This window comes from Propithecus coquereli, unplaced genomic scaffold (genome assembly GCF_000956105.1).
Source record: "Propithecus coquereli isolate 6110/MARCELLA unplaced genomic scaffold, Pcoq_1.0 Scaffold205, whole genome shotgun sequence".
In the NCBI taxonomy this organism is placed as follows: Eukaryota; Metazoa; Chordata; class Mammalia; order Primates; family Indriidae; genus Propithecus; species Propithecus coquereli.
The window spans coordinates 467173-482816 of NW_012145523.1; the positions used below are offsets into that span (position 1 = coordinate 467173).

At 32.3% G+C, this 15644-nt stretch overlaps 1 protein-coding gene across 1 annotated transcript in view; it reads right to left on the minus strand.

Moving 5' to 3' along the window:
• Positions 1 to 15644, minus strand: part of DNAH14 (dynein, axonemal, heavy chain 14) — a 324896-nt gene that overhangs the window by 219448 nt on the left and 89804 nt on the right. Inside the window, 7 exon segments of the mRNA XM_012644036.1 lie at positions 668 to 789; positions 1620 to 1865; positions 4907 to 5097; positions 6688 to 7057; positions 7583 to 7924; positions 10775 to 11119; positions 11845 to 12011. Of these exon segments, the coding sequence (XP_012499490.1) occupies positions 668 to 789; positions 1620 to 1865; positions 4907 to 5097; positions 6688 to 7057; positions 7583 to 7924; positions 10775 to 11119; positions 11845 to 12011 (1783 nt within the window).

Consider the following 15644-nt stretch of genomic DNA (forward strand, 5'->3'; position numbering starts at 1 on the left):
GGGGAACCAAGGGCAACGCACGTAACCTAAACATCTGTACACCCATAATTTGCTGAAATAAAAAACAAAAAAACAAAAAAACCAAAATGGACCCTAGACTGTCTTGTTTGATTTGATGTCAGCAGTTTAAATTCTGCCTAGATAATTCATTTGTCTCAACTTAAGCACTCTTAAGGCCAATCACTTAAAAAAGTTAGAGGCCAATTAATTTGAATGCTATGAGTTTTTAAAAAGGTAGAATTTTTAACAATTGCCCAGGCCCTCTATTCTTCTATCTGGTCCAAAGGAAGAAATTCTCATTAATTTATAAGTGCTACTAAAAACTTATTTATTATTCACATCAAAACCACAAATCACACTAATATTACCGAACTAAATAGACACATAATATTGTGGCTTAGGGATTAAAATAACGTATGTGACAATTCTTTCCCAGTTCTTTATATTTTTATATCAATAATCCAGAAATAAGTCTTTTAAAAATGATAATCTTTAATTAAAATAATTAAATATGTAAAAAGTAATAATGATTCAGCAGATTAGACTTCTCTGTCTATAGGTAGGATAGTTTATTCATTGAAGAAATGATTTCTCAAGGATAACAGAAAATATATTATCCACCATGCATTTTTTTTTTACCTGTATATGGTATATTTTAAGCTTTTACCTTTGTATTTCTGAAGAATAAAAGATTGGTTCAAGATAAAGCCAATTTCTTTGACAATTCATCCATTCCTCAAGGGTGTAAGAGAAGATAGTCAAGTTTTGATCCCATTTAGTCACAAGATCCTACAATGATAAAAACATACAGACATACAAATCTAAATACATGAAATTATTCTATAAGAGTCACATAATAGAAACTGAGATCAAAGATGATTAGCAGTCTTTGACATATGGAAAATAATTAATAGAAAGTCACATAAATGATTTTCTGTTGTGACTGGTGGATATAGGCACTATTCCCAGTACTGTGTGAGTACCAGGCATTGTTCCCTATGTTCCAATTAATTGACATTTTCCCTAAATGTATGTGTTTGAAAATAATGTGAATTCCATTTGTTGGGTACATACTTCTCTTTAACTCTCTATCAATTACTATATAGGCGCATGTACATATGTGTGCGTGAGTTCATGTATGAGCCATTATTTTAAGTTTGCTATTTACCATGTCTGTATTACTATATATCTTATTGAGTTTCTCGAAGTTTTAAAATAACTGTTAGGTACGTTACTGGATGTGGGGCGGCACAGTGAGGGACCATTAGGGAACAGTGAACACTGATGGTAAAAGTCATGGTATATAGGGTCATATTTTTATATGATCTAAATTTATCTTGTCCACCCAAATTAGACATTTTGATGTTTCCTCATGAACAATTAATGCCTCCACAAAAAGCTACTTTTATATTCAAACTACTAAATATTTGACCATTTCTATATGAGTATATGAATAATTTATATAATCCAAAAGCAAGTGTAAAATTGTAGAATGCAACAATTCTTGGAATTTTGGCTAAGACGAAATGTAGTATATGTTCTTATCAGTAGAATGCAAAAAGTTAAAGTGATAAATAACTATAGAAAATTAAAGCATTTTTCTTTGTCATAGTATTTACCTTAATGGGACCGATATAGGAAGATCCTTTAATTGTTGAAAGTATGACTTGAGATTCTTCTAACTGAGCTAATATGTCATCTATAGATGAAATTATTAGGATAGAGTAACTCTCTGTGTGATGAAGAACTAAATGTAAAGGAGTAGTGTTCCAAAAATCAATCATCTTAAATAGCATTTTTTCAAGAGTAGCTTCATTACTTGCTGAGGTTGATATATCTCTTATTTCATTTTCATACAGAAACATCTGAAACAAACAAATTATTATTTAATCTTAAGCGGAGCAAATAATTCCTGATACATTTAAAATGGAAGATTTAAATGTATGTTTTGAAAGGCACATCAAAAGTATTGAAGATCTGATTTCAGTTAGGTCTACATCCTAACCAGAGACTTCATGGCCTAACCTTCATGAAATAGCCCTTTGCAGTTTTAAATTATCCTATTTCACATCCTTCACGTTCAATGAAAATTTCTAATTTTTGTCTGATTCTAGTCAGAGCAAATAATATATACCTTCTGTATATGTGCAGATGGTATTATTTTCTTCCTGCAATAGTGTGAACTAATTGCTTAATTTGTGACATGTTTTTACTCTTTATAATAATTCTTGGCATATATTCATCTAAGAGAGTGAAACTCTAATGGACCCAAATTTCCATGGTTTTCCTTTATTTGCCTCATATCCTTGAGGATAAGTGTATCTCAAAATACATTGGTGGAGTATACATAGGCCTTCTTGCCATGTGCACTGACTTAAAATTCTCATGGGACAAAATTTGGACACAAGATCTCAGATTCACTCACCATAATACTTGGAGAGTTTCTCATGTCCATATCTTTGAATTAACTAGCTAGGCTTATTGTTTTTATCCCTATTTAGGAACAAGAATCTACTACTATTCCTATACATCATTTCCGTTGGGTTAAAGAATGATGCTTAATCTCTATATTTTGGTAATACAGCTCAGTGGGGACAATGAACATATATGACTAATTTTTATTATCTTTCTTATGGGCCTGCCAAAGATGGGTATAAGGATGGTGGGATAAGTTGACTGCTTGTGGCCTTAAATAACAGCTTTGGGAAAGAGGTCTACCTTTTGACATAGATTATTCAGCCAAAGGCAGATAAGGATGCAATAGGACCATGAAAGTTCTATGCTGAAGAAAGAACGCTGTGCCTAATGCTAACATTCTAAGATTTCCAAAAACTAAATCAAGGTACTAACAATGTGTAAAGCAAAATTTCAGCCAAGTCAATCTAGCCCTGTCAAGTCTTCATGGTCACAGCTTGGGACCTGATTGACAAACAAATTTTCCAATTGACTTGGTTAATATCTGGGTGGTTTCAGATGAATCTTAATGCCTATAATTAATTATCTACCTTTATTATAAAGCACATGGCTTCTAAAGTGCAAATGATCAACCATAAAATGATAGTGTTCATCGTATGCATACATTGAGTCCTGCCTATGAACTTACTTTATGACTTGCTTTTCATGTGATAGGCTTTTCAGAGCCTGCACAACATCATGGACAGAATGGTTGTCACATAACTGTAAGCCATGACAATTTACTCATTTGATAGGATCACAAATGAACTTATAATATGGCCTATCCTGGAAAGTCTTGAGGCATGATTACCATCTTTGGGTCCACACCAAGAAATGCAAGTTTTAGTAAATGAAGGCTGAGTTTCTGGGCCAAATCCTACGCATCTAAATATCTACATTACACTGGATAAATTGTCAGATTTCTACAGGATGAGCAAAATCATCCAGGAACTCTTAGAGTTCCCTAGAGATTACCAGCTGATTATCTCCTTTCCCCTCTTACTATTATTAATATAACTAACTTCAAGAAGGGGAAAGGGTTCCTCTGACTCCTGACTATAGTATTTCTGAGGCTGAAGACCTTGTTCACTTTGTTCAGATGTCAAATTGTCTTAATTTTGACCCTTCAAAAACTGCATGAGACTTCCTTTTTAAAGTATCCATTCATGTTAGAAATATAAGGACAGCTCACTGGAACTCTTTGAGGTATTACAGGCTACCATTCCCAGCTGCTACCCTATACACCTATCTACCCTAACTTTTATTGCTTGCTGTTACACTTAGTCTGTCAAATTCTGATACCATACCTAACTTACCCAGGAATGGTTGCAATAACCCAAGGCTGAAAATGACAATGTCACTGAAATTGTGCAAGATTTTTAGCATGCTGATTTTAATAAACTCATCTGTTGGTATTGGCCCTTATGTTCTGAAATGATCTAGATCTCTTGCTGAATTTCTCTTTGGCATACAGGTAAGTTGGGAGGCTCTGGTAATAATCCAGAAAAGGAAGAGAGATTTAGATATGATGAGGAATGTGAGAGCAAGGGAAGATGCAAGAATTATTTTATGATTTTTAATGTAAGCAAGTGGAAGAATGGAGCTGCCATTAACTGAGATGGGGAAGACAGAGGGAGAGTAAAATCTGGGAGATGGAGAATGAAAAGTGAATTTTTCAACATGTTAATTTTGAGATATCTCTTAGACATATTAAATAAGAAATTGGAAGTGTGAGTTTTTAGTTCAGGAGGGAGGCTGAGATTAGGGTTGGTGATATAAAATAATTTTTAAAAATAAATTACAGTTGTCTTTTTAAATTCTTTAAATTTTTTCCCCATGTTCCTCATTACAACAGATCATTTAGTAAGGGTATTATAGGTATAAAATGCTGGTTTTGATTATATTAGATATTGTCAACCATGAAACATTAAACATAAACAAAGCTTATTGCAAGTTAGGCATGAAAATAGAAAACTTTTTAACCATAAAAATTGGAAAAATTATAGTTTTATAACAAAACTTCCCTGGCAAATCAAATAGCTATTATGTATTTTAAATGTAATATTAAGTTATTGGTATGACTATTCTGACATGCTCTTAATATATTTTCATTTTATATAAAATGGAATATAGCAGCTTGGATTTTTCCGTTTTTATGTATTCTCTATAAGAAGGAGCACTTTTAAATAATGAAACACTAATTTCATTTGTCACACATGAAAACCAGTATTACTGTTTTCTAATCACCTAGATAATAATTGTATAATGAATAAATTATCCAATGTCTCCAATTAAACATAATTTTCTATAACCTATTATCTATTAATATATTCTTTTCCCATTCTATAAACTTCTCCCTTTCCTAATTCCTATTCATTGTAGATTTATTTCCCTACTTAAAATTAGCTCCTATAGTATTTCAATCTACTTTTTGCAAACTATTTTTATTTACCTTGAGGGTTAGAAGATTCTCTAGTGTACAATTTTTATCAAGGGAAATTGACTTTCCAACAATCTCCTGGAGAGCCTCCCAATGCCTTGGCTTAAGAGAGGGGTTGCTCAGAGCTGTGATGATAGGCAGTTCTTGTTTAAACTCTGTCACCGATTGCTTAAGATGTTTTACCATATCATTTTTAGGTAAACCTATAAATAACAATGGGTCAGTAGGCTTACAACATGTTTATTGTATTTTTTAACCAGAAAAAAATTGAGAAAATAAGAATTTTTCTTTAAAATTTGCCAATTAATGTAACACTAGTTTACCCTTTATTAGTCTGCATTAAAATAATATAAAATAATGAGTTTAATTAACATCAACCTACTGCCCCATAAGAATCAACTATAGATTAAAATAAAGAGAAATAGTTATTAGGACTAGGAAGGACAGCCAGATTATCTTGGAAAATTTGATACCAGGGATGACCAGCTACTACAGTGTTTCCCAGATTTTCACTATCAAGATAGAAATACAGACAGATGAGTATGCACACACATTCAGAAGACTGGCATACATTTTAGGCTTTTAAAATTTGCTAAGTAAGGAAGAACATCAAGGGGAAAAAATCTACCATCATTATCATTTCATAAAAACAATATTTTAACACCAAAATTTAGGTGACAAATTTGCCATAAACTAGCATTAGTCAACCTATGGAGTTGAAGTTTCATCCCTTATAACCTTTTTACTCACCTTAGAAAAGGGAATGGAAGAGAGAAATAGCCAAAGTTAGGAGCTTGGGAGAATTGAAAACTAAACCCACACTATCATAAAAACAGTTTGTACAGATGGGGCTTCTTTTATAAAACCATACTAAATAGTAAAATGTTTTTAAAGATCTGGTTAAACAGAAGGTCAAGAGAAAAACTTTGGTTTTTCCCAGGTCAGACTTTAGCAAGCAGCAAGATTTTGTCTGGGAAACTATAGATAAAAGAAGGTGTTGTCTACTTGTTATTTTATATATTCTTTGAAGCATATATGACAAAATACTGAGAGGGAATACAAACAATGAGTGCTATGTTAAAGCACTGAGACTATGATTTGCACCTAGTTTTTCTCTTTTCTAAATGTTTTAATATTATTATATTTCTTATAAATATACATTATATTTCTTGTTTAATTTTAAAACAAGCATGATAAACTGTTTTTCTGGCTTTTCTGGAGAATAAATTTTAGCTTGAGGTATAGCTGAGCCTTAGCGAAGACATTCTCTTGATCAGGTGAGCAAAACTTTCCTTTTGGAAATGATAAGTTCTTGTAAAATGCTCTTACAGTAACAGTATTCTCTGGATACACAAGATTTCAAATTTGATGATTAGCATAAGAGAAACCTCTCAAAATGACATTTTAGCTGTTTCCCTCACTGCTCAAAGGATACTTAGAGGAGTACAGAGGATTTCGGTAAAGATTCTGCAGGGTGGCCTTTATCATCAAAACATCTCTGACCAGTACCCTAAGAAGAGCCAGAATCAGAGTAAAGTGTCTGGGGTTCTACCCAGGGAACCCACTTTCAAGGACTACAAAAATTGTTATTAATAACTTAATGAAAATTTTTTTGCAAAGACTTAATCTCTTTCTTGTTTCAGCAAACAATTCTTGCCTGAATTGTTGCTCCAGCCATAATGGTCAACCCCGGGGAACAAACAAAGAAACAAAACCAAGGATAATGATCTTGCTGCCCAGAGGCCATGTTGTGTGTTATTGTAGATGGGAAAATTTGAGAAACACACTTTTACCTTTTTCTAGTATGTAGATTATGTGCATCCATTTTGAAACATTTCTTTGTACTGACTCTATATCAATACTTTGAAGAGAACATTTCCTCCATTGCCAAAAGAGTGTTCTCAAATCCTCTTTTGCTTCCCATAATATTTTCCTCAAAGTTAGGTCATATTCAATGTCAGTTATCTCTGAAAGCACAATCTGTGTAATATCTTCCATATTAAGAGAATGCATATGAGACTGGGAATTATCAAAATAATTCTGCTGGCTTGAATACATTTTAGCTTTGTTGGCTAAACTTGCAGCTTCCTCTGAGAGAGTCTGGATCATTTCCATTGCCGTTGACAGTCGAGTACCAGCATATAAGAGAACAGGAGTTCTTATCTAAAAAATAACAGTAAGACAGAAGTAAGTCTTTCTTACTTAGAAGACATTCTAAGAGACCAAAATGTTCACAACTTAAACATGTTTTACTGACAGTCAAAGCATTTTAGTATATAATCAAATCATTAACATAAGTGAGTGGAGTTGGAACTATCATTACCATTTGGCCCAAAGGTCCAGAAAGATTTCAGCGTTTTTTTTTTTTTAAGCCCTTTTTGTGCCATGAGCCGCTTTGGCAGTCTGCTGAAGTCTATTGTAAAACTCACCAGCTCTGCTGCTGTTTGTTATCTACATTCATTCATAGTTGAAGAAAATGCTAAATTCCAGTTAAAAGCTAGTGAAAATAGACATGTAATTTTACTTATCATTCAAGTTCACAAATCACCAAAATTCTGTCAGCGAATCCCATGTTAAGAATATTAGGATTAAATTATTTATCCAAGATTCCACAGAAAGCAAATACCCAAATGCTTAGACTCGCATGAGGCTAAGATAAAGTTTCTAAAAAATAAAAAAGAAACTTACTTTGGTCTTTAAATTACTAACATCAACTCGTAGACCAGTGATACATGCTTCCAAATTATCTCTGAATTTAGTTATAGTAGCATCTTTGTTTGTTTTACTTAACTTCATGGATGTTTTTAGTTGACCAAATTTGATAAGAAGGATTTTATAGATGGCCATTTGCTCTTCAGAAATATGGATCTGGTAATGCCTTACAACAGAAAATAGCTGAGAAAGTGTTAAGTACTCTTGTTCTAATTTAGATATATTTGAGGAAATTTCATCCAAAAAAGTAAAATGCTTCACAAATTCTTCTATTTCAGTGGGATCACATTCCAGCTGTCGTAATGATGATTCTACAACCTGAAATCATTAACATGTCAATTATAGTTATTATGACTTTTCACTATTTTAGAAGACTAATTACTCTTTTTAATTTCTTTGACTTAATATAATTTCATTAAAAATTGAAAACATCATCTAGGCATAATTCTAAGTATTATTTAAATATTGGGATATTAACATGACCAAATACTTCTATTGTTAATAAAAGGCACTTGAATGTATCTGAGTTATAAAATAAATGCTACTAAAACATAAAAGAAGTACTATAATGAATAATGGCTTTCAAAAATAAGTAGCAAAAGTATGACTGAAAAGTGAACAGTGCATGATAATTGCTACCACTTTTCAAGCATATATGTGCTAGGTTCTTGAGGTATATTATATCACTTTATTCAGACAGTATATTTGCTAATTAGGTGTTTTTTTACCTAGTTTGCAGAGGGTGAAACTGAATCTCAGAGGGATTGAGTTACAGAACTATGATTCAGACCCAAATCTGACTCTAAATCCCATTCTTTCTCACCCTACTTGTATCCATTATAAGCATATTGACAATAGCCACACTTTTCATAAGTATATGTATTTCATTCCATAAAATTTCTGAAGTAATTGCATTTCTATACTGAAATGACAATTTTTTTTTCATATTATTTCTTCATGTTTCAAGGGTACTTAATGAGTATTCATGTATAATTTTACATAACTTTAGAATCCAAGTCAGTTCAATTTTCAACCTTCACAGCCTTGAATTAATTGCTTGTGTCTCTATCTTTTCAAACACTTTAGTCTATTTGATTATAATAAATGTTCATGCAAAAATTGGAGTACAAAAAAAGTTTATGAAATGGAAAGTCATCTATTATTTCATCACCCAGAGATAATCACTGTTAACCCATGAGAAATTATACTATGGGGAGTATGTCTTTGTCTTTTGTCATAGAGTTTATATTAATATGAACAGGCCTTAAAATCAGAGAGACTTTGTTTAAATTCCAGCATTTACTAACTGTGTGAACTTAAGCAATGTAGTTCCCAGCCACTAGGCCATGGACTGGTACTGGTCAGTGTCCTGTTAGGAACTGGGCCACACACCAGGAGGTGAGCAGTGGGTGAGAGAGCGAAGCTTCATCTGTATTTACAGCCGCTCCCCATTGCTCATATCACTGCCTGAGCTCTGCCTCCTTTCAGATCAGCAGTGGCATTAGATTTTGCATTATAGTAAGTTGCATAATTATTTCATTATATATTATAAAACCATCTGCCTGGTTATTATTACTATAGATTAAATTTGTCTTTGTCAAATTTGATATATATGTAATTACATAGTAGGTACTTCTTTGTGTCTGTCTTCTTTTGCTCAACAAGTTTTTAAAGATTCATCCAAGTTGTTGCATGTGGCAGTCCATTTCCTTTTTATGGCTGAATAGTATTCCAATATATGAATATATTAAAATTTTTTCTCATCTATTCACCTGTTGATAGACACTTGGATTGCTTTCAGGTTTTAGCAATTGTGGGTAAAGCTTCTATAACTAATTTGGATGCAAGTTTGTGTGTGGATTTGTTTTCATTTCTCATAGATAAATAATGTGGAATGGGATTATTACATCAAACGGTAAGTGAATATTTAACTTTAAAACAATTGCCAGTTTTCCAAAGTGATTGTACCATTTTGAATTCTCACCTGCAATGTTATGAAAATTCTAATTCCTCCAAATCTTGTCAGCATTTGGTATTGTAAGTCTTTTTAATTTTAGCCATTCTAGTGTACATGTAGTGGGTTGTCATTATAGTTTTAATGTGCATTTCCCTGATGAGAATGGTGTTTAGCAGATATTGCATCTTTATGTCATCTCCTTTTGTGAAGTGTGTTTGAATATTTTGCCCACTTTTTATTCAGTCATTTGTCTTACTATTTTTATTGGTGCTTTGGCGTGTAAGAGTTCTTTATATATCCTGGATGCAAATCCTTTGTTAGATATACATATTCCAACAATTTTTCTCTCTTTAAAGATGTTATTCCATTGTCCTCTTGCTTACATAATTTCTCACCAGAAGTTTGTAGAATTTCTTGATTTTGTTTCTTGTTCCTTATTTTTTTTTTTATTTTTATTTTTTTTTGCCTCTTGCTGCTTTTAAGATTTTCTCTTCTTCACTGGTTTTCAGTAATTTGATTATGTTTTTGGTGTTATTTTACTTTGGGTTTCACTGAGCTTCTCAAATTCATTTGTTTAGTTTTCATCAAATTTGGGATTATTTTACTATTATTTTTCAGACATCTTTTTTCTGTCCATCCCCCTCTCCAATTACATATATTAATATGATAGATCACTTGGTATTATCCTATACGTAACTGAGGCTCTGTTTTTGTTTGGTTTCTCAGCCTTTTTTCCTCTCTGTGCTTCTTTTGTTATAGATTCTATTGCTATTTCTTTAAGTTAAGATCTTTTTCTGCTGTTATCTAATCTGCTATTAATCTCATCAAGTAAAATTTTCATTTAAGATATAGTTGGCCTTCCATACCCACGGGTTTCACATCTTTGGATTCAACCAACCATGGAATGAAAATATTTTTAAAAATATAATAATAAAAATAATGAAAATGAAAAGCAATACAAGATAACAACTGGTTTCATAGCATTTACATTGTATTAGGTATTATAAATAATCTAGAGGTGACTTAAGATATACAAGAGTCCCTATCAATGTTCTTTTGAGGAAGTAATGTTTGATCAAAGACAAGAATGCAATACACAATGGAATTTTCTGAGGATATTTATCATGTATATTTTCTAAGTACATATTTAAAAATTATAATTTCCTATATCTGAAACATTCTTATGCAATAGGAATTTTTGAAATACTTACTTCCAATAGATTTACACTCTTTTTTTCAATTAGAGATTGCAAGAGTATGTGGCTCATATGTATGATGTTGTCAACATATGGTAAGCATTCTGACTGATAATCAAGACTAACAACGTTGAAAATACCAATGCGCTTCTCAATGGCCATATTCACAATATGTCTAAAATAGTTTCTGAATCTACTCAGTATCATTGTAAAATCTGTTGAAGTTAATTCTCCCAGAGACGATATTTTCATACTCATGATTTTGGCCTTTTCTACCATGGTACAATACTTCATAAAGTTGCAGCTGTAAACATTAACTAGGCCCATTGAATTACCAATAATAGTCAGGAGACTTACAATCTGTAAATAAAAGTTTTTAAAAAGTTAGTCAGAATTTCTTTTAAGAGTGAAAAAAGTATGGTTTGATATGCTAATAGTTTCTTATGTGGAGTTCATTTTATTAAGAACCTCTATTAAATAGCTAAATATGTTGGAAACATAAGACTGTAAGAAGTTTAGATGGCTTTCTAATATTTAACTTTTATATAAAGGCTTACTAGGCTATTTGACTTTATAATTAGCATGTTCATTTGAGCACACACTAGAGACGCTAATCATTTATGCCCTTACTTATCACCCTTTTTTAAAGTATATATTTTATGCATTTCCCTAGAAAGAGCCAGTCCTATATGTGACATCATTTAAGACAGAGCTAATTTGGATGGAGTAGAATCTTGACCCAAGCTAAGCCAATTAGATTCCCTTGTAAATTTGGACAAAAATACTCAGTTAGATGGTAATGGGAAGAGTTGCAGCATGGCTACCCAACATATTGGCAAGCCAATATTATGAGGGAGCCATAAAAGAGAAAGCTCATTTTCACAGACGTTGGAAAAAACACACAGAGTGAGCAAAGATGGAAGGACATTGGAAAGACAAATGGGGAGACAAACTGGGAATGGCTTTCCAATTGCTATGAATTAGGATACTCTAATTTTTCAATAAATTCCTTTCATCTAAGAATTTCAGTGGGTTTCTGCTCCTTAAATCACACATTCACTAAAATGAACTGTTTTTAAACTTACTTTATTTTGGTAAGCAGGATCCATTTCAAAAAGGATTTCACAATCTGGCCATCTGGTCTGTTTCTTATATTTTATTACACTTTCCATCTTACTAGGTAAATCCACAATTGAAGCCAAATCAATAAACATAGACAGGCGAGGATCTTGGCAAAAAGGAGCAATTGTGGCTAAAATATATGATTCAAAAGTTAATACTTTCGGAAGTCCCACTGAAAGCAACACTTTAAAATTATCCTTGACATCTAGAACTATTGAGAACTGAGGCTGATGTAGTATGACAGTTAGACTGTTACACCTAGAGACAGGTGTAAAAATTCAGATTTAATATTATAGAAGCAAAAGTACCACTCTTGGGTAACTGAGTGGAGGTGGTGGGAGTTATAATTAAAATAGAAACTGAGAATGAGATATCTGCTATGCGGAGATTATTATACAATTACGATGATACAAAGATTAGGAGACACAGCCTCTACTGTCAAGGAGCTCACAGTCTAGTTGGACAACTGGATGTTCATAGGCAAAAAACAAACAAACAAAAAAACAAAAACTTCGACCTACACTTCACTTCTTACACAAAAATCAACTTGAGATGAATCAAATACCTAAATATAAAACACAAATCTATAAATCTTCTAGGAGAAAATATGTGTGATCTTGAGTTAGAGTGTTTAGATACAAAACCAAAAGCATAATACATAAAAGAAAAAACTTAATAAGCTGTACATTATCAACATTAAGTAGTTTAGCTCTGTGAAGTAGAATGAAAAAACACATATTTGGAGAAAATGTTTGCAAATCATATATATGATAAAGGACTTGTACCCAGAGTATATATAAAGACCTCTCGCAACCCAATGATAAACAAAACCCCAATTTTAAAAAATAGGCAAAAGCTCTAAAGAGACATTTGATGAAAAAGATGCCAATGGAAAATTAGAATAAGAAAAGATGAACAGTATCATTAGTTACTAGTGAAATGCAAATTACTGCAATGAGATATCACTACACAAGTATTAGAATGGCTAAACATTTTTTAAAAATCTGATGATACCCAGTGCTGATGAGGATACAGAGCAATTAGAACTCTTATACATTGCTGGTAGGAATGCAAAGTGATACAACCACTTTGCAGAAGAGTTTGGCAATTCTTATAAAGTTAAACATATACCTACCATCTGACCCAGCAATCCCACCCCTAGATATTTACCCAAGAAAAAAGAAAACTTCTGTTCATCCAAAAGCCTATATGTGAATGTTTATAGCAATTTTATTCATAATTGCCCCAAACTGGAAACAATTCAGATGTAAATGGATAAGCAATCTGTGGTACATTCAGACAACAGAATACAACTCAGCAATAAAAAGGAACAGACTATTGATTCATGCAACAACATAGATGAATTTTAAATGTATTTTTCTAAGTGAAAAGAAGACCCAAAGGCTACATTTCCCTTTACATGAAATTCTGGGAAAAGTACAACAACAAGGACAGAAAACAGTTCAGTGGTTGCCAGGGATAAGGGGTTTGAGGGGGTTTAACTACAAAGGGGCCACAAAAGGGAATCTGAGGATGATGGAACTGTTTTGTATGGAACTATGATGGTGGGTATGTAAGTGTGCATTTGTCAAAACGCATAACACTGTATTCACAAACAGTGAATTTTAACCATATGTAAATTTAAAAAAATCAATCAGCATGTTAGGAGAACCCAAGATGAAATGCAGACTCTGACATATTAATCTAACTGTATTATAAATGAACTACATAACCTCACTGAAGAGGGTGGGAAAGAAGGACGTTGACCTAACCAACTTTGGAAAACAGTGTTTGGATTGGAAACTATAAGGTTAGATTAAAAAGAAAAAACCAAAAAACTGTACACAGACACTGCACTTTAGTTGACACATTTGTTTTTCATAGAGGTATGGTGTAGCAATATTGAAATTACTTTCCATGTACAGTCGTGTGTCAGCAGGAATTCATTCTGAGAAATGCATTGCTAGACAATTTCTTTGTTGTTGAACCTTATGAAGTGTACTTACACAAACCTAGATAATATGTAGCCTACCACACATCTAGGCTATACTGTATAGCCTGTTGTTCCTAGCTACAAACCTATACAGCATGTTTCTGTACTGAATACTGTAGGCAATTGTAACACAGCAGTATTTGTGTATCTAAACATAACTAAACATAGAAAAGGTACAGTAAAAATATGGCATTATGATCTCATGGGACCACCATTGTATATGCAGTGTGTTGTTGACTGAACCGTCATTATGTGATGCATGACTATATAACAAATAAGTAACTGTGTTATTGATTATATGAGCCATATTTCTTTCAACCAGAAAAAAGTAACAAATAAGGAAAGGGAGACGGCTAGAATGAGCCCTGAGGTGTTGGATTGGGGCCTGGGGTATCACTATAAACTCACAATTTAAAACAAAGAAAAAAGAGATACATATAGAAATAAATATAGATATGTGTGTATGCATGAGCTCTATACATCATATATTTTCTAGATCTTTTCTGTGATGGGCCTAGAAGTAGTGACACTCCTGTAGCAATGAGTACATCCAATGTCTAAATATTGGTTCCTAAATTTAATTCTCTAATAAAAGGACCTTCTAAGATTCCTTAGAGAAATGATTGATTCCAAGGCTGGGGCAGGTAAAATACAAGAGGGGACTGAAGCATCTTGTTGTGAAAGAAAATGAAGTGGTCACAAACGAAGGATGAGAGTATGTTGAAAGGGCACAAGAGCCAATTGAAAAGAACTGCTCTCCCAAACAAAGCCAGAACAATTGGAGCAACAAAATAAGTAACAATATATTGTATTATAAAGACTAAAATAAATACCAATGGACCCAGGAAATTTCTGGGGAAAAAAAGGAGTAAAAAAAAGAGACTGCTAATAGGTGCTACAAAGATACATAATGATTAAAACGGTATAATGCTGATATGTAAGTTATAGACATATCATCTGCATAGTCTAGAAATAAAAAATACCAGAATATAATAAATGATAAATGTGGCATTTCAAATCAGTTGGGGTAAGGAATGGATTATTAAATAAATGATGCTGGAACAGACAGATCATTACTCATCTGGAAAAAAGATTAAAAGTAAAGTCCTACTTTATAACATATATATGCCAAATAAATTTCAGTGATCAAATATTTAAATATAAAAATGAAATCATAATATTATAGAAATGGAAAATAAGTGGGAAAATGTTTTTATAATATGATCATTAGGAAGGCCTCTCTGATTATGACACCATACCCTGAAGCATTTTTAAGAAGGCTCTAAAAATGTTATTCCTTAAAAATAATTTTCTGCATGGAAAAAAATTATCACCATAAAATCAAGCCAAACAATCCACTGGGAACATTTTTTAAAAATTCATATGAAAGATTAAGTGTTAGTTTTCTTAATCTAAAAAAACTCCTACAAAGCAATAAGAGAAATACTTTTGACCCAACAATTTCACTCTTATGGAATTATTATAAGAGAAGATTCAATAGAAGCCACAAGCAATGTACCAGATGTTAACTGCATCATTGTCTATAGTAATGAATATTTGTGAATAATCAACATGTTTAACACCACATTCATGGTTAAGTATATTATGGTAAATTAATGTAATAGAATACCATACAGCTATGTAAAGGATAATTATGAGAGCATATGCATATGCAGCAATTGGAAAATGTCTCTGGTATAATGCTAAGTGATAATAAAATATTTTAAGCATAAATTTGACTAATGTATGAATATGAATATAAATACAAAA